The 22608-nt window shown below is 35.5% G+C and overlaps 2 protein-coding genes across 11 annotated transcripts in view; both read left to right on the top strand.

Annotated features, from left to right (window-relative positions):
- LOC126969484 (WASH complex subunit 1-like) overlaps window positions 1-9020 on the top strand; it is a 71530-nt gene extending 62510 nt beyond the window's left edge. For both annotated transcript variants that reach the window (XM_050814939.1, XM_050814938.1), the window contains exon 6: window positions 5250-9020. In XM_050814939.1, the coding sequence (XP_050670896.1) occupies window positions 5250-5435 (186 nt within the window). In that variant the 3' untranslated portion in view covers window positions 5436-9020. The remainder of the gene's footprint in view (window positions 1-5249) is intronic.
- Window positions 9021-22269: 13249 nt separating this feature from the next.
- Window positions 22270-22608, top strand: part of LOC126969486 (WD repeat-containing protein 13-like) — a 36278-nt gene continuing 35939 nt past the window's right edge. For 4 of the 9 annotated variants that reach the window (XM_050814945.1, XM_050814943.1, XM_050814944.1 and 1 more), the window contains exons 1-2: window positions 22272-22444; window positions 22522-22577. In XM_050814945.1, the coding sequence (XP_050670902.1) occupies window positions 22363-22444; window positions 22522-22577 (138 nt within the window). In that variant the 5' untranslated portion in view covers window positions 22272-22362. Of the gene's footprint in view, window positions 22445-22521; window positions 22578-22608 lie in introns of all 9 variants that reach the window. The other 5 variants (XM_050814946.1, XM_050814948.1, XM_050814949.1 and 2 more) reach the window with 3 other exon arrangements.

The following is a 22608-nucleotide window of genomic DNA, read 5'->3' as shown; positions in this document are numbered from 1 at the left end:
TTTCCTCGAAGGTCAAGAAAATTTACTGACAGTGTCCTCTTCTTTTTTGGTATGTGTAGTTATGGGTTTTAATTTAGAGATTATTGGATCCCAGGTGTTAGATAATTTTAGACCATCTTCTCTATTGAAATTTGGGTGTTTTTCAATTTCGATGGCTTCACGAACCAGTCTTGGGAGAAATCTATTCTCTTTTACCAAAACTTTTGGTTGGTCGAACCGGATGTAGTGGTTAGGACGGTCTGTTATGTGTTCACATACAGCTGACTTAGAGTGACGTCTGTGTTTGATATCCGCCGTTTAATCCTTTAAAAGTGTTTTATTTAAATGTGTAACACTCACGTTAATCAAAGAAAATACTTGTACAAAATCGACAACATCGAGTCTGCAAGGTTACTCGCAAGGCCTAAGGTCATACTTGTGTGAGAGAATAAACTTATTACGGTAAAATTACTTACTTCAAGTGTGAATAAGATTTGTAATAAATAAATTATTAAATCGTTATATTTTGAAGCAACTGTTGCACATAGCTTATAGCTTGGATTTTAAATAAATATTAGTATTTCATTTCGCGGTCAATGATACGTAACTAAATTATATTTATTACGTGACAAGTTGTTTGTCCGCGATGGACTCCTATACTAATGAACGGATTTTAATGGGGATTACTTCATGGAGTGCAGTTTGATCCAACTTGAGAGATAGGATAGTTTTTATTTCGATTTGGGACCCATAATTATTTTTATTTTCAATATTTGTTTTGTATGGTCATTTTATCTATGAGAGAATTTAGTGACGCAAGGTTTGACAGTTTCGCTGTGAAACAATATCATTATAACAACAGGGAGCATTTTTAACGAAATAAATCTTGATGTTTTGAAATATTATTGGCAAATTCCTATAAAACAGTTTTTTTTTATATAATATACAGAACAACGTCTGTCGGATCAGCTAGTATCTTATAGTCCAGTGGATATTATTAATGATATTTGCATTGTTAATAAAGTTATATCTTATTAGATTATTTATTATAATAGCTGTATGTAAAACATTATGCAAGCATTTAATATTTATTGTTCACAAACCAGATTGTCATTCAACCCCGTCTCCGGATAGTTAAATACTCTAATGTAACTCTCCGTAACTAATTCAGAATGCATTAAATCTCCGCACTAAGCTCAAACCCAAATAAACGACTTTTATTTCTTCGAAATTGGTTCAAACGGAACGTTTTAGAAATAATGCATTATTATAATATGTGCTTTTATGAAAGTATATTCTTAGAAACTCCCAAATCGTTTTCTAAAATGTTTCATAGCCTTGTTAGAGGCCGACAGCATTCTAGTAATTCCTCTAGTATTGAATGGGCGGCTGTGATAACAAATTTATACAAATATCCATACAATCGTACAAAATAATAATAATCGCATCCTGAGCGGCACTACATTGTAATAGGTAGGGCAGGGCGTATCAATTACCATCAGTTGAACGTCCTGCTCGTCTCGTCAGGGTCACTAACCACTGTGCTATAGGGATCGTTAACCCTAGCTAACCCACACGGCACGTAGTCTTTATTATTTCTTCGTGAATTCAGACATAAAGCCCATTTACACATGAACGGACCGATAGCGCAGTGTCAGTAGTAGAGTATCCAGGTTACTTCGTGTCCCTTGACGAATCTGTACGCATTACAAGAAGAAGACAAAAATGCACACACCCTGTAAATTGGCATCATCCGAAACGCTCCTCTCGTACGCACTTGTGTTGCGAGTCCGTGGAATCTGCGCGCGAATCTCGAGAATGTACATTTTGCACTACGCGGAATACTTGTATTTACCCACTTACTCGGTTCTCGGTATCGCGTGTTCTTCGGCCGCGTCCACATATAAGGCCGGACGACGGCGAAAATTAACGAACGAGTGTGTGTGGCCAGCCGAGTTTAACATTTGGGAGAGCCTTCATTGGCTTTCGCTTCGTGATAAAACGTTGGATCGAAAGGAATACACAGTGCGGTTTTCAAGGAAATTCCTTCCACCTCCAACCAAGATGTAGAATGAGCTTCCTTGTGCGGTGTTTCCATGACGATACGACATACGACTCCTCCCCTTCCATTAATAAACCTGATAGGGGTCTGTAGTAAATCAATAGTAGTTGATCTTCACGACATAGGATTCGCAAAACAAGTAAAAAAAGTTCGGGTTTGCATCGTGCCTTCCACTTTCCTATCTAAAAATTCGCTTATTAGTAAATTGTTAAGAGTTATATCGTTTTTTAATCACGTCTCAGTGTGCGGGGGGTCGTCATTTTGAATGGAGTCTTGGATGGAGTAGCGTTATCGGCGTCCAAACATTTCTCATACCAAGACTTATAAGAGCCATGGCTTTGGAAATACATGTCTTGCCGGAATGCCTGCATAATAAACCCTTAAGTTATTTCCAGGGTGTGTGGATTGTTGATTGCATGAGATTGGTTGTTTGTGATTGCATATACTGTTCTAATGACTTTTGTTGTAAGTGTAAGTCTCTCATTAAAATAACTTGTTAAAAAACAAATAAAAATATCTAAACCATAAAAGCATGGCAAAAAGTTGGCTTTTCATTAAAGCTCTACTTTTTGACATTCACATGAATAATACTGATTTACGAATATATTTCCGCAAACATAACGCCCTATCTAATTGAGCACCCAAACGCGTATTAAATTAGTCAATTGAACAACATCCTGTTATGAACATGCGATATATTGACCGAACGGATTTCGCTCGCAGATTATTCAATAGACGGCTTAAGCTAACACCGTTGCTCTTCTCCGAACTTCAAATGACTTTGACACGTATCAATCGTCGAATGGAAGATTCAATGTTATTCTAGAGACTGATTTATCATTGTTGATTTTATAATGCGGTTTTATTGAATCTTGTTATTGTTACGTACACGCAGAGAAAAACTACTTTGACTATATTTGTCACTGTCAAAGATGTCAATAAATCATAAAATCTACCTTGTATAATATTTATGTAATACTAGCTGACCTGACAGTTACTGTTCTATCTATAGAAAAAAAGATGTATGTATTCGGGAATAATGCATTCTAAAGCCATCGGACATGTAAAAACATATTTATGAATTATTTTAAAATATTATGTAGCAATAAATTGATAAGGATTAATTTTCTAGTTGTGTAAATAGTTTTCCATTGCCGCTTTATAATTGCCAATTTTTTAAAGTATTGAATTGAATCTATGTTATCCTTAAAGAGACATAATATGCCATCAATGTCTTTTCTGTTCTCTATATAAATCTATCTAGCTCTATATCAAATACACAATTCCATCATACATTATTTTGTTATACTCATAGGGCTTAGACAGCGTTTTCGTCGAAAGCTCCCAGACGGCTTATTTTTTTCTGACACCTCCAACAAATATCGTTAATTTTTACAAAAACTTTACAAATGCTATACTAAAACATTCCTCGAAAACTATGCTATCTATTGGTGAGAAGAGCATAAAAATTGGTCCAGTCGCGTTTGAGTTAATCGCGAATAGACAGACAGACAGACGCGCCGGAGGACTTTGTTTTATAACATGTAGTGATAAATATAATCATATAATATTTTATAATTAATACGATGCATATCGTTTGCTATCGCGCGACCTTCCACTTGTCTGTATAAATACATTGGCGATAAATGTTTACGTGTTTCCATTCATTCTCGTAATTTATTGTTATTTTTATAATTTCTCGAAATAAAGTTTTATCATTGTGTGCCAACGACCTTTTAATCAATGTTATATTATTTGCCAATAGTTCTTGGTATATGAGAAAGTTGGTTCAGTGTTATTTTTATTTTAGACACAACAGCTCGGAACAGGGATTCTGTGCTAAGGTTGAACCATGTCCGGAGATTCTTAAGCCACAAAGTACGCCTTCTTCCGGGAGGACGCTTTCCCTGGACTTTCTCTTGCATGATGAGTTGGAGCAGGTCGTATTTATCTTTACGCATTATGTGACCAAAGTACTGCAGCTCGCGTTTCTTGACAGTATTCGAGATCTCTATCTTTTTGTTCATCATCTGCAAAACTCTTTCATTCGATATTCTTTCCGTCCACGATATCTTCAGAATTCTTGGCATGAATAGGATTCTGATTCTAAATTCTGATCATCATACCATCTATCGTGCAGGTAAATTAACATTCGCAGATATACTTTGCATTCTGGTCATTATTGAATGATGCAGGAATATCCACGCAAAAATTACTTGTATAAGTAAAATGGTAATAATATTTAGTAATACTTGTGATGAAGGAACATCGGCAGTCTATTAGGGAGGGATGCAAGATTGGTATCAACAACGATACCCTTTTCTTCTGTCAAGCATTAGCCTACAAGTTCCATTTGGGTTTCGGTCTGAAGGGCGCCGTAGTAAGTGATATTACTGGGCAAATGAGACTTAACAATTTATGTTAAGTTTAGTGACTGTGAATTTATTGTAATGGGTATTGTAACTTACCAGTGGGAGTATTATGGGTACCACAACGGCGCCTGTTTCTGCCGTGAAGCATTACAGTGTTTCGGTCAGAAAGGCGCTGGGCAAATGAGACTTGACAACTTATGTCTCAATGTGACGAGGGCAGTTGTAGTGCCGCTCAGAATTTTTGGGGTTTTCAATAACCCTCAACAGCACTGCATTATAACGGGGAGGGCGTGTCAATTACCATTAGCTGAACGTCCTGCTCGTCTCGTCCCTTATTTTTTATTATATATTATTGAAAAAAGGGCGTGTCACTCACCATCAGGCTAATAACGTCTCTTCCGTTTTACTCATGAAAAACTCCCGCGGAAAAGTTCAAAAGTGCCAATAACTAGAGGTAGTTTTTGGGATAGTTTACGCAAAATACTCCATTATAAATTTTCTGCAAAACACTATTTAGTTTCAAAACTTACATTTATTTGAAAAACAAAGGGGTTCCATAATAATCAAGAAATGCATGGAAGCTAGAGAGCTTGAAATGAAATGATACAGTCATTTAATTAACAATTATTTTGTCATGGATAAAGACACTTTGAATCCTAATGGAATTGTAGTTTTACTGAGTTTCTCATGAGCAGGTGACCCAGGTGAGCACCGAGGTTCACCTGGGTTAACTTGGATGATAACTAAAACGGCGCCAATTATTGACCATCAGAAGACACCGCACATTGTATAACTTATTTGAAAATTATGTTTCATCGTGATTCTATTTCTGGCAGGCCACCAAGACGATCGGGGGTGACTTAATGGCGGATCTCCACGCGAAGCTGTCCATGCGTCGCCGGGGAATCTCCGGTGCTGAAAAGTCAGGAGGCACCCTTCTCCACGCCCTAGCCAGCGCAATACCTGAACCGACCGAGCAGTCATCACCGCAGCAGTCTTCTAGCGGCGAGGATTGGGAATGAACAGTATTATTCTAAAATTAACGTGCAGTAAAATTGCGTTAAATTGAAACATGCATTTTCGGTGGTATACTTCCTATCAACAGAAGGAAAGTACGCAAAAGTCATCAATACGTACTTAAAAGGTGAATGACAAAAAATTATACCTGCATTGTGTGACCTTAATCTTACTTTATTCATTTGTCACCAATTTTGTAAAATATCGCCAAAATTTGAAAAACATCCGGACGTGGACTTATCGCTGTTAATAATTCTGTGGGCGGCTCCATTGCACAGGATGCCGACTAGATTATGGGTACCACATCGGTGCCTATTTCTGCCGTGAACCAGTAATGTGGCGCCGTAGCTAGTGAAATTATTTCGCAAATGAGACTTAACATCTTAAGGTGACGAGCGAATTGTAGTGCCGCTCAGAATTTTCGGGTTTTTTTTTAATAATCCTGACCGGCACTGCATTCTAATGGGCATGGCATATCAATTACCATCAGCTGAACGTCCTGCTCGTCTCGTAAGTCCTGAAAAATCGATTATTGACGGTAATATAACATATTTATTATAAAAACCGTTTAAAGAGATTTGATGTTAATCCTTGAAATTATTAATGTTCTGCGTACCAGCTGCGAGCTGTAGGATTGCCGCCCAAAAGGGCGATTCATGTTGAGAACAAGTTTAAATACATTTACTACACGCGATTTAATCATTTTAGAAAGTAGAGATACCAAGTTGAAACAATCCGTTAATTACATTGAAGAGTAATTAATGATTTTTATCAAATAACTTTCCAAAATTATTTTTAAACGTTAATTAAATTTGAATTGAAATAAACAGAAATCAGGTGTTTTATCGGTTGGGGTATTCATATATCAAGTGGTAAGCGCCCACGCGTCATTCGGATAGCCCATAAAAATAATCAAAACTGGCCCAACGCAGTATAATCCGACATTCAAGTGAATATATTAATGTGTTATACCCAGAAGTGGATGGTGTAACGGATCGCTCGAGCGACCAGTCGGGGCGGTTTTGGTGTTAATGGTCCGGGCTTCTGGCTAGCAGACTGCAGTTCGATTCTCCGGACGATACGATCCTATTAAATTATTATAATCTTCCAACGGCCGCTTTCTATATTCAATCTAAATTGGCGATATTAATCCATCTATGCCGGGACAAATTGGAACTTGTATGATTTAAAAGCATTTTTTTTAGATAATATTTATTTGTTAATTAAGATTTAAATACTATTTAGATTCAGGATCGATTGTCTCAAAACATGAATTCAAAATTTTATCGAAATCGGCCCAGACTTGAGTGAACATGACAATAAAATATATTTCCGATCTTGTTATTTCGACTATTTTTTACAACGAACTCTAATATCAACACTTAACGAAACACTCAAAGTGCACGTTTGGTTCTAAATTAGTAAAACTGTCCGCGAGTTAAATTAAAATTAAATTTTAATAATTTTTAATGTTCTTAATAACACCGTAACGGCGCCTATTTCTGCCGTGAAGCAGGAATGTGTAAGCATTACTGTTTTTCGGTCTGAAGGGCGCCGTAGCTAGTTAAATTACTGGGCAAACGAGACGTAACATCTTATTATCATTATGTCTCAAGGTGACGAGCGCAGTAATTGTAGTGCCGTTTAGAATTTTGCATTGTAATGGGAAGGACGTATCAATTAACATCAGCTGAACGTCCTGCTCGTCTCGTTCCTTATTTACATAAAAAAACGTTACCAGCGCTATCGGTCATGGAGAGTTGTAAGGTTCCGGGAGGTTATTAAGATAATCGATTTCTCACTAGCTAGCAAAGCCCATCGTGTTTGGCAGCGGGACTCGGCTCGCTTTCGTTTCGTGGAAGGCGCCGCGATGTAAACAACGTACTATCAACAGGTTCGGGTGATTAGCATTTCCAGAATCGAGCGGAGGGAAAAAACGCCGAGTTAATCTCGTAGTGATAACGAGTAAATTGACGGCGTCTTACTGTTTCTATAATATGTGTCGTGGGATTATTACGATGTTAGTAATAATATAATAATAATAAATTATTTATTTCGAAAAACAAATGATCATAATGTGTTAGTAACAAAGTAACTTAAAACCTAGTCTTAGTGAAAGATATCTTAAAATCTAAACCTTCCTAACTTAGGACAGGACCGACTTGTCAGCGACGACTTGTCGACATGTATCACACTGCAGTGGTTCAGGTACTGACAATCGAACCTGTGAGAAAATGCCCTCAGAATACCATTGGGGCTAGCCCTGACCATAGTCGAGTAAAAACAATCTACTAATCTAAAGTAATTATAGAAAGCAGCTTGTACTCAACTTACTTTATCAAATCAAATCAAAATCACTTTATTCATGTAGGTCACGGAAATGACACTTATGAATGTCAAAAAAAATATTTTATCTTATTGAATCTACCGCTACTTCATAAAGGGTTGAGCTAGTGAGAAGAAGTAGCAAGAAACTCATTGCCACGCTTTTAAATCTACGTAAACGTAATCATAAAAAAACTTAAAACTTAAGCAAATAATTGAAATTTTCAAACAAACAATATAGCTTTTAAAACAAAATTTTAATCACCTTACGTAGGCGCTACTCACCTGCTAGGTCTGACTATGCCGCGGCGTGGGACAAGTAGGTGTCAGTGCCTACGTTAGCGCGGCTACTAGATTACTTACATGTTGTACCCAAGTAATATTTGGAAAATTGATTTATTTAGGTGCATTATGTAGTTTTTATGATTACGGCTATGTAGTTTTACTCGTGCGTTCAGTTAATGTCGCCATTGTTGCTCCACTCTGTATAGCCGATATACTTATCCGTAAATCGTTGAAATTAATAATATATAACATTTAAGTTTATATAATAAATTATACTTCTAGACTCTAGATAGTCTCTAGCTGTCAGGCAACGCATGAAAACAGGCCGGTTAACAGCTCGCTGCTATTATATTTTATCTCTATTCGCCAAAAGAAGTACTAATAACTTCAAAACTTAAAAGTATTATGTGAACTGTGGTTGCTTCACACTACACACAAATAAAATTCTCATGTTTGATGCTCAGGTAATAAATTAGTTTTACAAAATAAAACAATCATTAAACTTACCGTCGCCCACTAAAACAGATTTCACTTTAAACACATGAGGTAGGTATTATCTCTAAGATATCAACATCTTTCAAAGGAACAAATATGAAAGGAAATTTAAAGATTACATAATTTTTTTTTCATATCGAAAGAGTGAGTTAAAATAAGGTGCTAATGGTGTTGTTATTTCATATATTAAATGAGGAGAATTTAAATATTGGACTGTAATAAAATTTTAATTGAGAGCTTCGTAGATATATATTATTGGTGCGTAAATATTAATCGAATTGTTTTTATATAAATACTAGCTGACCCAGCAAACGTTGTATTGCCGATATTAACATCGCGATACAAAAGTAACTGTTGATCGTAGATGGGTGAAAAGTTGAAGTTGTATGTATTTTTAATGCTGACTCATAATCAAACAAATTTTAAAAAAAAAATGTCAAAAAAAATTTCGTGTGGACAACCCTTAACATTTAGGGGGATGAAAAATAGATTCTCAGACCTACTCAATATGCACTCAAAATTTCATGAGAATCGGTCAAGCCGTTTCGGAGGAGTTCAATGTTTAACACCATAACACGAGAATTTTATATATATATAGATTATATATCAAAAGTTTAACTCGTAAGACAATAACTAAATTCGGGTAATATTTGGGACAAACAATAAAACCACGATTTTAGTCATTTAGAATTCGATAATACCCAAATTAATTCGCTGAATGGCAGGAAAATTGCCGTTTGTTCAATGAATAAAATCACAATTTCAATTATTATTAATATACTTAATGTTTTCAATGCTAGAATTATTCCAATGACTGTGAGTATGAGTCAGATAATAAATAAATTACTAGTAATAAATAGAAATTAAATCACTCTGTACGAATATTGGATACTGTTGCATATTATTTGGTAATACTGCGGTGGTTATGACTTGGTTGACGCTAAAATGGAGTTTGATGGAGTCATTTGTAATTTGTATGCCCGTCACTGTTAGGCCACAGTTATTTCAGTAGAACTGTACACTGTGTGGACTGTGGAATACACTGTCGGATTAACAATAACTCAACTGAGATTACTCGGAATGATCTTTGTAGCTACACAAGTTTTAGCGCGGATTTTGGCAGCTTGGATGCACTAGATAATATTGAGATGTGAGTGATTTGGTGCGCTAACAATAATAAATCCCTATCGATTGATTCATCACCAAACTAGTAGCTACAGACGGCATTTAGTGATCATTCTTTCAAATATGTTTGTGGATATTCCTGTTAAATAAAAAATATCGGTCTGCGAGATGTCTAAAGCGTGAGTAGGTATTTATAGTCAGCATTTAGTCGACTTTAATTTATTTAGAGAATCGTTTTAGTGTTACTAATTTATCTCTAATTATCATGGTACGCGGCCCTCTGTTAACTCGATATAGCCACATGCAATATTGAACTATATTGCCTTTTTTTTATTATTAATAATCGACTGTAAGAGCGCTTTTGCACTACGTCCGATCAGATATCCTACCCGTGAAAATACGGTCCTGAGTAGTCGTAGAACTATTTCTATGGTAGTTTACGCACTAGATCCGGCTTCCGTCATCAGATTTCTTTCCGTCAAACGTCAATCTCCGTTCCGGAGAAAATTATTGACGGTCCGAAGTAGCCATAGTATTATTTGTATGAACGCTCGCGCACTATGTCCAACCCGAATCTTAGATTCTGAGCTGCGCAGTAGGCATCCATTATATTTCATAGGCTTGTTCAACTATTAGCTCTTCTGCGAACTTAACCAGCCGTAAACGTTTAAAAAAAGCCAGCTAAAATCGGCTAAATGACATGGTTATTAACTGTACGAAACTTAAGGATAGGTTTAAAATGATACAAACGTACTTGTTATATATATATATATATATATATATATATATATATATATATATTATTGTCCCAATGAAGCGTCCAGAAATTGACACCGATTGAAAGGACACATGATCAACGACGTGAATGTTCCGCTGTAGATTAAGTTAAATGCAGTATTCTAAAAATTGGCCTGTGAATTGCTTGGAATTGGATCAGAGATGGGATTAGTGCGTAAGCAATATTCGAATTCGGTCCGAGATTTCTATATCTCTATTTTGACTGGTACGGATCGGACTCTAATCGGACGTAATGCGAATGCGCTCTAACAAGTGAAAAAGGGCGCCATAATGGCATTTTTAGCAGCACGGTAAACTTGATAATATGGGCTTTGCGCTTTGTTTAATATATCATATTTTTTTTAACTCTGTACTACCTCCATATAAATTTTATATCACATGTCACTTTATTGTAAATTTTACAAAGTTGTGCTTTAATTTGTTATTTTTTTTTATGTAAACCTTATATTTGATTTAAATATTATATTAAATTAATTTGGGTGCCCTATATAATGCCATTGGTTTTAACTTATATTTTGAATTATATTTGACCTGTTTTACCTGTTTATTATTGAATTAGCCATTAATTTAAGAGAAAATATCTGACTAGTTTGTAAGATGCTTTTATTGTAATCGAAAATCTATTGATATTATAACTGTTAATCTGTATATAAACTATTAGTTGTACGAATATTTTTAACCTGTTTTAAGCGTATTGTCATAGAATTACTTGCCCTATTTTAGGTGTAGCTATGTTAAGTTTTTGACTGATCGATTTTAAATAATTATCTGTACTTCAAGCCATTTATTTCTGTTGCGATTGTCAGATCGTTCCGTCAAAATATGACTGATGTGTCAATTTTCTTAGGTGTCATAATATATTTGACAGGCTATCGCTTCGGCACGAGCTGTGGTCATAGAAACTATATTTCTCGCAGCATTCTCTGAATTTTTAGTGCAACTTTAATATATATACTTACCTACTATATCAGACTAAGGATTGATCTTCGCTGCGCTCCAACTAGATACCGCACTACCTAAGAATAATAGGTTCTGTATTACAGCCACTATTGAATATTTGTTTGCGTGGCATCTTGACACTCAATGGCATTTTTCAAATTTTGTAACTTACGTTTCGTGTTATTTTATTAATAATAAAATATATTTTATTAATATTATAAATTAATAAAATAGAAAATACTCATGCTATGTGATCCCAGTGTCATTCTTAATTCTTGTAATATTATTTTAAACAAAGTTTTATTACGCAACCCGACATTTAAGTTTCAATTATTAGCAAAGTTTAAAAGAACATGTGGCACGTCAACGTCACACATTGTTCGAGACTGGCTCGATTCGTTGCGCCACTTAGCGACTACGCCTGCGGTATCTTGTTGGAGCGCAGCGGAGATCAATCCATAATCTAAGCCTACTGTGTCAATTTATGTCGTGGTATCATTAAATTTACTGCATAAATTAAATTAGTAGATATTGTGGTAATAAAATGTATTTATAGAATATTATTGTAAATAAATAGAGTCAAGATCGAGAAAAATGATTTATATAATATTAAAGTCGAAGCAACGAAACAAAAGAATACTTACTAGTACCTAACACTTATATTGGAATAGTTTCGTGAAAGGGAATATTTCTGACTACCCACAGAATCGTTTCGTTGGAATGTTGTAGTGGAAATGTCTCCTTGTTATATTGATCAGACAGCACTATTGTTTGACTTGATTGAAACTGTTTGGTTCGAAAACTCTTTGTTAAATTTCCTGTACCAACAGCTGTTATCAATTTTATTAAAGTTGCTTTATTAAAAAACTGTGATTTTTAAAATGAAATGGTGATTTGTTTCATCTTATATTTAGAATAAAATATTATATTGCACTAATAATGTTTAAAATTTAAGAATTTTCAATGAGATGAGTAAAATAAATAAATTTTGCCTGGTAGCTTAAAAATGGCTTATGGGGAAGACAGTTCTTTGGCCTTTTTCCGAAGTGGTTTAAATATAAATAAATTTAAATATTGTATGTAAGAATAATCTATAATTCATGGTGCGTTTGTTAAGAAAATTTAATTAAAAAAATAAAGAAATACGAAAGTAACAATGGACTCTATTGTAAATTGTAATAGATGAACAATGTAAATAATGGCTATTTTAAAATGAATTTAATGAATCATGCTCTCATACGATTGTTGTATGAATGAATTCAACTGTTACTATATATGTGCATATGTCTAAATAAATGAATTTAAAAAATGTTAATTGTTTATTTCCCCATAATATAAAAGCCCATAATATATATTGTGGTTTGGAACGTTTTTCTGGAATTACGTCCATATATTTTTTAACGGTTTTCTGGAATTATGTACAATATTGTATATTTTTATTGAAAAGAGCGCAAAAAAAGAATGCTGGGAGAGTTTCTTCTCTCTCAGAGCGCCATTTGTTTCCGAAGCGTTAGTAGTATCTAGTAGTATAAGAAATGACATCAAAAAGAATTCTAAAGGAATCAATTTTGAGAAAATAAATGCCTTTTATGCCTTTTTATATATATGTCGAATAACAATCATGTCGAAATTGAGTTAAGAACACAACTGGTCACGTAATTCATATTAACGGACTGACAAAAAATGGCAGCCCTACTGTCACTCTTTAAAAGACATCATGACTTAGTAGCCGAACCCACGTATATGGAATACACTAATATTTATTAACTTTAAACACGAATTCCTTTAAAAGTGATGTTTTTTTGGCTTGGAACATTTTTCAGGAACTACGTCGATATACACTATCGGACCCGACAGACGTCCTATACACACGTCTTAAATTTGAAAAATCGGTCCAGCCGTTAGGAGGAGCTCACGTACAGTAGAATTATATATATAATAAAAAAAAATTGTTAATACCGCTATCCCTAATTAAATATAATTATCTACTTTTTAGTTTGTTTGTTTTTTCTATTTTAAGATGTTTTTTAGTTTTTTTTATTTATTTTTCATTTCTTTTTAGTCTGAAAACGATGGTAATTTAGTAGAAACAACTAATAAATTATTTGGCGTGCGCATGTATTTGCACGCTGTTATTTGGTACAAAGACACTACTCGGTGACGGATAAAAAAATAGCTAATCCTAAAGATTGTTGTAAGGATTATAGAAACGCTATTAAGTTTTTTGCATTGCTACCATAGAATGTACTAGCGTATAAACGACCTAACAGCACGATAATGCGTGAGCAATTTTGATTTGTTAATGCGTGCGTTAGTGATTTATATTAAAAATAGGAGCTAATTGCAAGTGTGGGCTTGATCAATGAGCAGCTTAGTTCACAAAATATGGGTGCCGTTTAAATGACAAACACTGCATCTGTCCAGTGAGGACATAAAAGACATAAGCAGGTCACCCGTGAACGGTCAGCGACATCGCGTTTTGATTGTAACGGCAAAGCTTCATTGCTAGAAAGTGCGTTACGTGTGAGACAATGTCGACATTCCTTGGATTACCAGTTGCGAAAAAACAGCTAGCTCGCCGACCTCAGCGTACGAAGGACCTTTTCTTATGGAAAAGTAGGACAAACGAGCGTACGGGTCACCTGGTGTTAAGTGATCACAGCCGCCCACATTCTCTTGCAACACCAGCGGAATCACAGGAGCGTTGCCGGTCCTTAAGGAAGGTGTACGCGTTTTTTTTTGAAGGTAACCATATCGTATCGTCCCGAGCACCTTGAAAACCGTACTGTGGAGGACGCCACACATCCAGATGGTGGGGATGATATCTTTATTTGTGGCGTGTCGTGCGAAGGTGAAATTCGGTGGCAGGAACCAGTTGAAACAGGTCTTCGGAACACTCCCCGTGATAAATTTTAACCATTGTTTCAATCTCTATATGAACAATATTTCATGTTTGGTCTAGTGCACGCCGTATCTGCTTGAAACAAACTGGAATGAGCTTCCTTCCAACCCACCTGGTTTTTCGTCCTTATAAATCTCAAAGTTCAAAAACGCCTCATTTTTTAGAGACATTAAATACTGTGCTTCGAAGAGCTTTTTTACCGTATTCCTGCCGCCGAATTCTAGAATCGTAGGTACTAAACATGCATTAAAATCAGCTATTCTTACGAATGACGTTCTATACAAATAGACATATCACCTCTTATAAAAACAAATCCGAAATAGTACAGAAATGAGGAGATCCGCAGGAGAAGGTGTAGTGGCAGTGGGCAAGACACTTAGCTCGACGGACAGATGACCGTTGGGGCAATGAAGTCCTCGAATTGCGATTACGTACCGGAGGACGCTGTGTTGGTAGACGCTCCACAAGATGGACCGAAGATCTGGTCAAGATCGCTGGAACAAGTTGGATGAAAGTAGTGCAGGAGCGATCGTCATGGCGATCTTTGGGGGAGGCCTTTGTCCAGCCGTGGACTTCTTCCGACTGAAATGTGGATGATGATAATGAAGCTTCGACAGCTATATCTATTCGTTGCCGCATCTTTTCCGGTTATCATTGGTGGATCAGCTGTAATGTAAAACATTTACATCTTGACACACGACTAAGTAGAAAAGTGTGCTTACATTGTCTTTAAGCACACATTTGCCGTTCCGCTTTCAGAAGGCGAATGATATATCCTGTAGGCCTACCATGAACTGTTATTGCGATTCAATTGACGACCTAAAATGAACTGCCTTGCTATTTCATACCACGACGTCATTAGAGCTATCCAATTTAGGTTGACGTCAAATCAAGTCGGAAATTGAATCGCAAATTGTTTTAGTTCGTTCATTCATTCGTACCATGAGGTAATATTTCAACCTAAACTGGATAGCTTGTGTCAAATTGAGCGATTCAAAAAAACTTGCTACTTTCTTAGCGAAAAGTGAATCGTGTTGTTCAAGCTTTTAGAAAATAGTTAAAACATATAGAAAAGGAAAATTTTATTGATGAAAGATGAGATTATACTTGACTGATTTCAGATTTGGCCTTACTTGGCAAACTTTTCATTTAGCGAGTTTAACAACATATTTTCACCAAACATCAACAAGATGAAAAGTAACGTAATAATAAACAATTTTAGCAAGCGCTGTGTCAAGTGTATGATACAAATTATTGCAATATTACTTTTCGAAGAAACGAAAGCAAAAAAGACAGCTTAAGCAGTAGTAGTTATTGAGTACAAAGGCGTGATTAATAGCAGTTTTAATTTATGTCGTAGACCAGGAGACGACGTTTTAATGAGTTTGGTACTTAGTTATTATTTATTACTGTAGCTACGAGGAAATCAAAATTAATTATCATTGTAATGCTGTTATTGCGATTTAAAATTTAATGATTGTAGTCTTTTGTCGCTGTGTTATGTTAACATGTGTTAACAAAACTAAAAGTATCTACATTTTCTATGAGAAAAAGCGATGAGATGAGCAAGTTGTTCATTCGATGAAAAGTGGTATGCCCTGCGCGTTTCAATGCGATACCGCTCAGGAGTCTTTATTGAACCCAAAAATCTGAGAGGCATCGCAATTACGCTCGTCATTTTGAAACATAAGATGTTAAGAGTCATAAGCCCAGTAATTAAACTTGCTACACTGGAGTAGCTATAGCGTCCTTCAAACCGAAACAATAATTGTTGCACATCGCTACTTCACGGCAGATAAACGCGCCACTGCGGTACCCACCGACCTAACGGGCATCCTGTGCAAAAAAGCCTTCCACTCATAAAATAGTAAGTGTGCCGTGTCTGTATATTGATTCCCTATTCTATCTACCTATTTACCAAGCTAATGTGTTAACAAGGCAAGAAAATTCTAATATAATTATTTAAAGGAAGATGTAGGGGAGAGGCGTACAAAATGACATACTAGTTATAAAATCAGTCATAATCATATTTATTTATTTATAATATTCAACACAAAACAATAATATTAAAAAATATTTTTAAAGACTTAGAAAAAATCCGTTTTGTCCGCCCTCGGCGGGTAAAATGACACACGTGCTGTGGACAAAATGACATACTAAATTAGGAACAAAAATCAGTCGATTGCATGCATCGACTCGACATGCAGAGTTCACACGTGTAACGCTTTGTCTTTTTCGGAACATCTGCACAAGATGCATGAGCCCATCTTTTACAGCTCAAGCACCGGAGCCAGACCTCTTTTGGCTTGGATCTTGAAAAGAGGTCATTATGTAGGCATTTAAAGAAGAAAAATCATTTTCGCTATCAGAACTAAAGTCTAAAACTTTTGTAACCTTTCTTGTCTTTTTGTTTGGAGGAGGTAGAGGAGCGCATTTTGCTTTTGTTTCTTCTATATTTGGCATTGAAGTTAGTAACAATACTGAGGGTTTCTTGCGTGGTTTTCTTTTGCCTTGTCCAGTCACATATATTCCTTTAGGTACTGGAGATAGCACGCAAACAGGAACATTGATATTCACGTCTTGGAGTATCCTAGATGACGTAGGTATCATAGGTCCCGCAGTAACTGAGCCTGTAGACTCGGCAACTGAGACTGGACTTGGGTTGTATGCAGCTGATGTACTTGCAATTACCAGGGACGTAGAACTGCCTGCTACTACCTGAGATGGACCTACTTATGGTATGCATAGATTATCAGCTGCCGTTGAATCTTCTTCGGGCTTCATTATTATTTATAGCCTGAATAGCCTTTTCCATGGAGATTGTATCCCAACGCTGTCTGTCTGTTTTTCTAGAATAGTTGCGAGGCATGATTCCTAGAAATATAAAAAGGTGGGTTAAATGACATAGTATGCTATTTTACCCGAACAAGGTGTATGCCATTTTGTCCACTTCATAACCTCCAATTTTAGAAATCAACGAATAAAAATGTAACAAGAATTTTGAGATTTCAAAACATCCTGGAACTTATTTAGTAATATTAAAATATTTTAAAGCTAAGAACAAACAAATAAACGTCAAAAAATACTCACTTTTACGACTTGCAAAATCCAACAAAACAAAACTCGTGACTGCAAAAATCATAAAAACACGCGTGCGCACCACACGGTCTAACGGACGCTACTGGAGCTGCCACAGGTTACGACCTGTCACCAAGCGACCCTCTACAGGCCATTGAATATTTGTATCATTTAAGAAATAAGTAGGTGTGCCATATTACCCGCCTATGCCATTTTGTACGCCTCTCCCCTACAGATTGTGCTCTTCTGAAAAATAATTGCTATAAAGGTCACGTCAAACGCGGAATTTTCGCCAGATGTAGGTAGTTTTCGATATGGACCTACCTACCGCCTACCGGCGCGGCGTAAAGGCCGGAACGCATTACCGCAGCGCTGCACTGCGTGGTACAGCGTCAAAATATTGTTTGAATTATGTTGTATGGAGCATGTCACAGTAGAGCGGTGCTGCACTGCGCGTCGCGGCAGAGTTATCTCGGAGAGAATATTTTGACAGGCAGCGCTGCAACGCGCAGTGCAGCGGCGCTTAGTAGGACAAAGCATGCGGCGCGTCGCTTCAATATGCAGTATGCATCAGTTCAGTGTTATGCGGTCCGACTTCAATTTTGAGCTTGAAATACCTAGCTGCATTGCCAACATATTATTTATAAAACAACTTCTTTATCATTTTTTGTAACTAACTATATTCCACACAGTTCGAGATAATTCGAGAACAATTCTAGCGCTATATATGAATGCATAATTTATTCTTTGGTTCATTCAGCGATAAAGTGAACATTCAGAGCGATACATTTAAGTTTTAACAAGCGACACGATTACTAGTGGTTATTGGTACCTAGTAAGAAGTATATTACTGACGTCTGCGACGTGCAAATACAATGACAAATTATATGCTGGATTATACTTGTGTTTTCCAAGTTCCAAAGAATTCAAGTTGACATGCAACAATATCCTTAAACTGTATGTGTACGTATAGACTCATGGTTTTATATCAGTAGGTATACCGTATAACTAGTACCTACAGAATTAACATAATTTGAGGTCCGTACTAAGTACAATACCGCTATAATTTAAATAAACGGTATTGAAAGGATTCTATTAAGTACTTATAATAGAATAGATGCTGTCCAGGCAACATTTAGTCACGGAATCGTAAATATTCAGTCTAAGGTACTCTTGCATACCTTTAAAGTGCACTCATTAGTATTGTTCGTGGATGAACTGCATGTCTCTAAGCTATAAGGTAAATACAGGTCTCTTTTACTTTTCCTACTTTACTTGGCTACCTTTCCTAATGAATGTGGTTTGTTGTGGCCAGTTTTAGTCATGGAATCTTGAGTCTTTGGATAACCAAGATACTGGTATATTATTATTTATTATACTTTCTGAATTATTTAGAATTTATAAAAATAGCATGAGGCATTTTAATTTACCACTCGTCCTTTAAGAATTTATTTATTTATTTATTATTTATTATTTATTTATTAAGGATTACCAACTAGATACATAATTTTACATATACGAATAAGATAAACATTAATAAGTGTTACTATTTACATATCTAAATTAAAGGTATGCACATCGTTACTAAACTAAAAAACTAATGCTAAAAACAAATTAGAAAAATAACAATATTGAATTTACTACTAATACTAATACTACATAGTTACTAATCTATATTTAAGCCTTTTAATGACAAGGACACCTGTTTTTTATAAAAGTTAATATTTGAAAATACATCGATGTTACCATCTAATTTAAATATTTTATTAAAGCTTATACATATGAGTTGAATGGGAGAGTTTAATCCGTAGTTATTTCTATAAAATTTAATAAATATTGGGGAATAAGTACCTATTCGACAATTAAATGACGGTACACAAATGCCAATATTTTGAAGAATATCTGGACAGTCTATTAGGTTGTTTATGAGTTTGTAAAGAAAAATCAACTGGACCGCCTTTCTACGCATTTCCAGGGAATCAATTTCAAGATTAATTAGCCTTTTTTGGTAATCATAAATATGATAGGTTTTATCGACATAACTGAGTCTAGACACGAATTTTTTCTGCACTGATTCTATTTGAGCTATGTATTTTTTGTAGTATGGACACCAAATTACTGAGTTATATTCAAGGATAGGTCTCACTAAAGAATTAAACAGTATTTTTAGCGACTCAGTGGATTTAAAGTCTCGAGTATTTCGAGAAATAAAACCAAGCATTTTATGATTTTTTTGTGCAATTTTATCAATGTGGCTGCTAAAACTAAGTTCATTGTCTATAATTACGCCTAGATCTTTAATTTCATCAGTATTTTTAATCAAAACGCCATCTATATTATACGTGGTTTTAAACTTTATATGTTTCCTTGATATTTTTAAATGATTGCATTTATTTTTGTTAAGCTGCATAAGGTTTGTAGCGCACCAAAGTGACACACGATCGATATCATTTTGTAGCTTAGTTTAATCAAGACGGCAATTCACTGTTCCATATATTTTTAGACCATCAGCATATAATTCATAACTAGAATCAATAATATTTTTTGAAATATCGTTAATAAAAAGTGTGAAAAGTAACGGGCCCAATTGAGAGCCTTGAGGGACACCAGAAAGTTGCTAAAATTCATTGGAATGATATCCACTGAGTTTGACAACCAGTGGTCGATGTGATAAGTAAGATTTTAACCACGCTAGAATTTGTTTCGGAATTGTGTATATATTTTAAGCTTTTTTAGTAATATGCAGTGATCAACTTTGTCAAATGCCTTACTAAAATCAGTAAAAATTACGTCAACCTCATTCCCATCGCTTATTTTATCTATAATTGATCCAGTAAAATTTAACAAATTTGTAAGAATGGATCGGTTTTTAGATGTTTAGTTTGCCACGAAATGTGTGGATAAATAAGCGATTCAAATATTTTTGCAGGGGTGGACAAGACAGTGATACGCCTATAATTTTTAATATCACATTTGTTGCCCTGTTTAAAAATTGGTACTACTAGACCTCGCTTCCATTCCGTCGGAAAGAATGAATTGTCTAGAGATGCATTGTAAATGGCTGTTAGTGGCAACGCGAGTTCAGCTGCACAACTTTTGTAAAATATAGAGGGTATACCATCAATACCAGCTCGTTTATTTTTATCAAGTAAAATTAATTTACGTTTTACCTCTTCAGTTTTAATTTGTAATTTGTTATAATCGTTTTTGAAATTAGTTCTTAATAAGCTATTTGACGTAAATGAAGAAGATAGTGGTTTTATATAAACCGAAGAAAAATATTCTTTTTTTTTAATTATTAAACCAAATTGGCTGTACATAAGTAGATAATGCGCTAAACAACGAAAAGTGTAGTATGACCTACAATAAAATATCTTTATGGGCACTTTACAAATAGAGCGCATCTTGAAGTCCAGCCTGTGATACTTTTGATATATAAGTTTGGGCAGGGTGACCCCTATGATCAAGGTAAACCTAAGTGTTACCCCATATATGTAAATTTGTGGCATTCAGGTAGATGCTCTTGGGCGTCACGGGCTATCCTGCCTTAAATCGGCCGGCCGTATCTATCGTCATGCCAGGACTAATGGAAGACATCCGCAGGGCATTTGCCGCTCTTAATATACCAGCTGTTTTACAGCCAAATGGTATTACCGCAAGCGTCCTGATGGAATGACCCTGGTGGCTTGGGCACGGGGAAGGGCGCTGGTGTGGGACGCAACTTGCGTCGACACTCTGGCTCCTTCTCATGTCCAAGTTGCGTCAGTTGGTGCTGGGGCTGCTGCTACGACTGCCGAAGATAGCTAGCGTCGTAAATATGTCAGTCTCAGTGAGTCATACATCTTTTGTGCTGTTTGGTGTCGAGACATTTGGGGCCCAGAGGCGCGGAGAATGTACAAAGTATATTCGCGCCTCAATAAGGCTACTGGAAACCCACCGCTGGCAGTTATTTCGGTCAACGGATCAGCCTATCTATCCATCGCGGAAATGCTGCTAGAATTCTTGGTACGCTTCCACGTAATGACAGTTTTAATTTACCAAAAAATCTGTCAAAGATTATTTGAAGTGTTTTCTTAGTTCGGTTTTTGTTCTTTTTTACGTTACCTTTATTTTACGGTTTTTGGCTCTTCAAAATCATTGTAAAGTGTCATTGAATTAACCAGCTGAGGACGGTTTGACCACCCATAGTTGTCGGCGAGCAAAAGAAAAAATTGTTCCCCACTTAATCGCACGAGACAAGCGCACATACAGTCTACCATTTGGTAGGTCCGATCGTGTCATTTCAACTATTTCAGAATTAACTGGTTAATAAAACACTGCGTTAACATTGATACATAGGATTAATGGTTGATGCAAAGCGTTTAAACCATTAACAACCGATTATTTCCTAAACGCGAGTATTAGAACATATAAAAAATTTTTATTCGGTAATATAGTGCCGTCTTAAAGGTGCTGTTCAACTTGGACATCAATCAAGATGTTCCGGCCGTAAAGCGTCGGGGTAGTAGGGGAGATCAACCACCATAGTAATTAAAATAAAGTCTCACAAAACCCCAAATATGTACACTATTTACATAAAATAATAGTATAAAAATCAAACTATTATCAAAATACTATTATACAGTAAAACCCCCCACTTTTTCAATTAAAATATAAAATACGCAAAAATTATGGCTGCCAAATTTGATGTTACCCGCACTTTTAAACGAATTGAGCAAAGAGGATGTAATTACTACTTAATAGAATTGAGAATTCAATATCTATCAGAGTTTCATACATAGAGTAAAATAATACTTGGCCAAGTTTAACACACGTTTGCTGTCAAAAATTACTGTCAAAACTTCAAAATAATTGACAAAACATAAAAATATTTACATTTTAAATTTTGACTTTTCAGTTTTCACTAACAATAACAAGTAGTACGTACTGAAAACGTTTGTTATTGTTTTATTCATTAAAATATTAGTGACTTATTTCTATTGATAATGGCTTCAGCATTTCAGCAACAAATATTTGCTCTTGACGCGCGATTCAACGCATATAGAGCTCCAGGAAATCCTAATTTCAGTAAGTTACTTCATCAAATACTTTTTTCCTCTGTTCATGTAAATAAACTTTTAATTCGCTTTAATGTATTATTTTAGAAACTTTGTACATTCGCCGAAGAAGTCAGCTGCTCCGAGAAAATGCAAAATTTAAGGTATTAGTAGTACTTTTGCTACATGTTATCC

This window comes from Leptidea sinapis, chromosome 18, assembly GCF_905404315.1.
Source record: "Leptidea sinapis chromosome 18, ilLepSina1.1, whole genome shotgun sequence".
Taxonomy (NCBI): Eukaryota; Metazoa; Arthropoda; class Insecta; order Lepidoptera; family Pieridae; genus Leptidea; species Leptidea sinapis.
The sequence above is the reverse complement of the archived record's forward strand: the minus strand, read 5'-3'. Positions and strand labels throughout refer to the sequence as shown.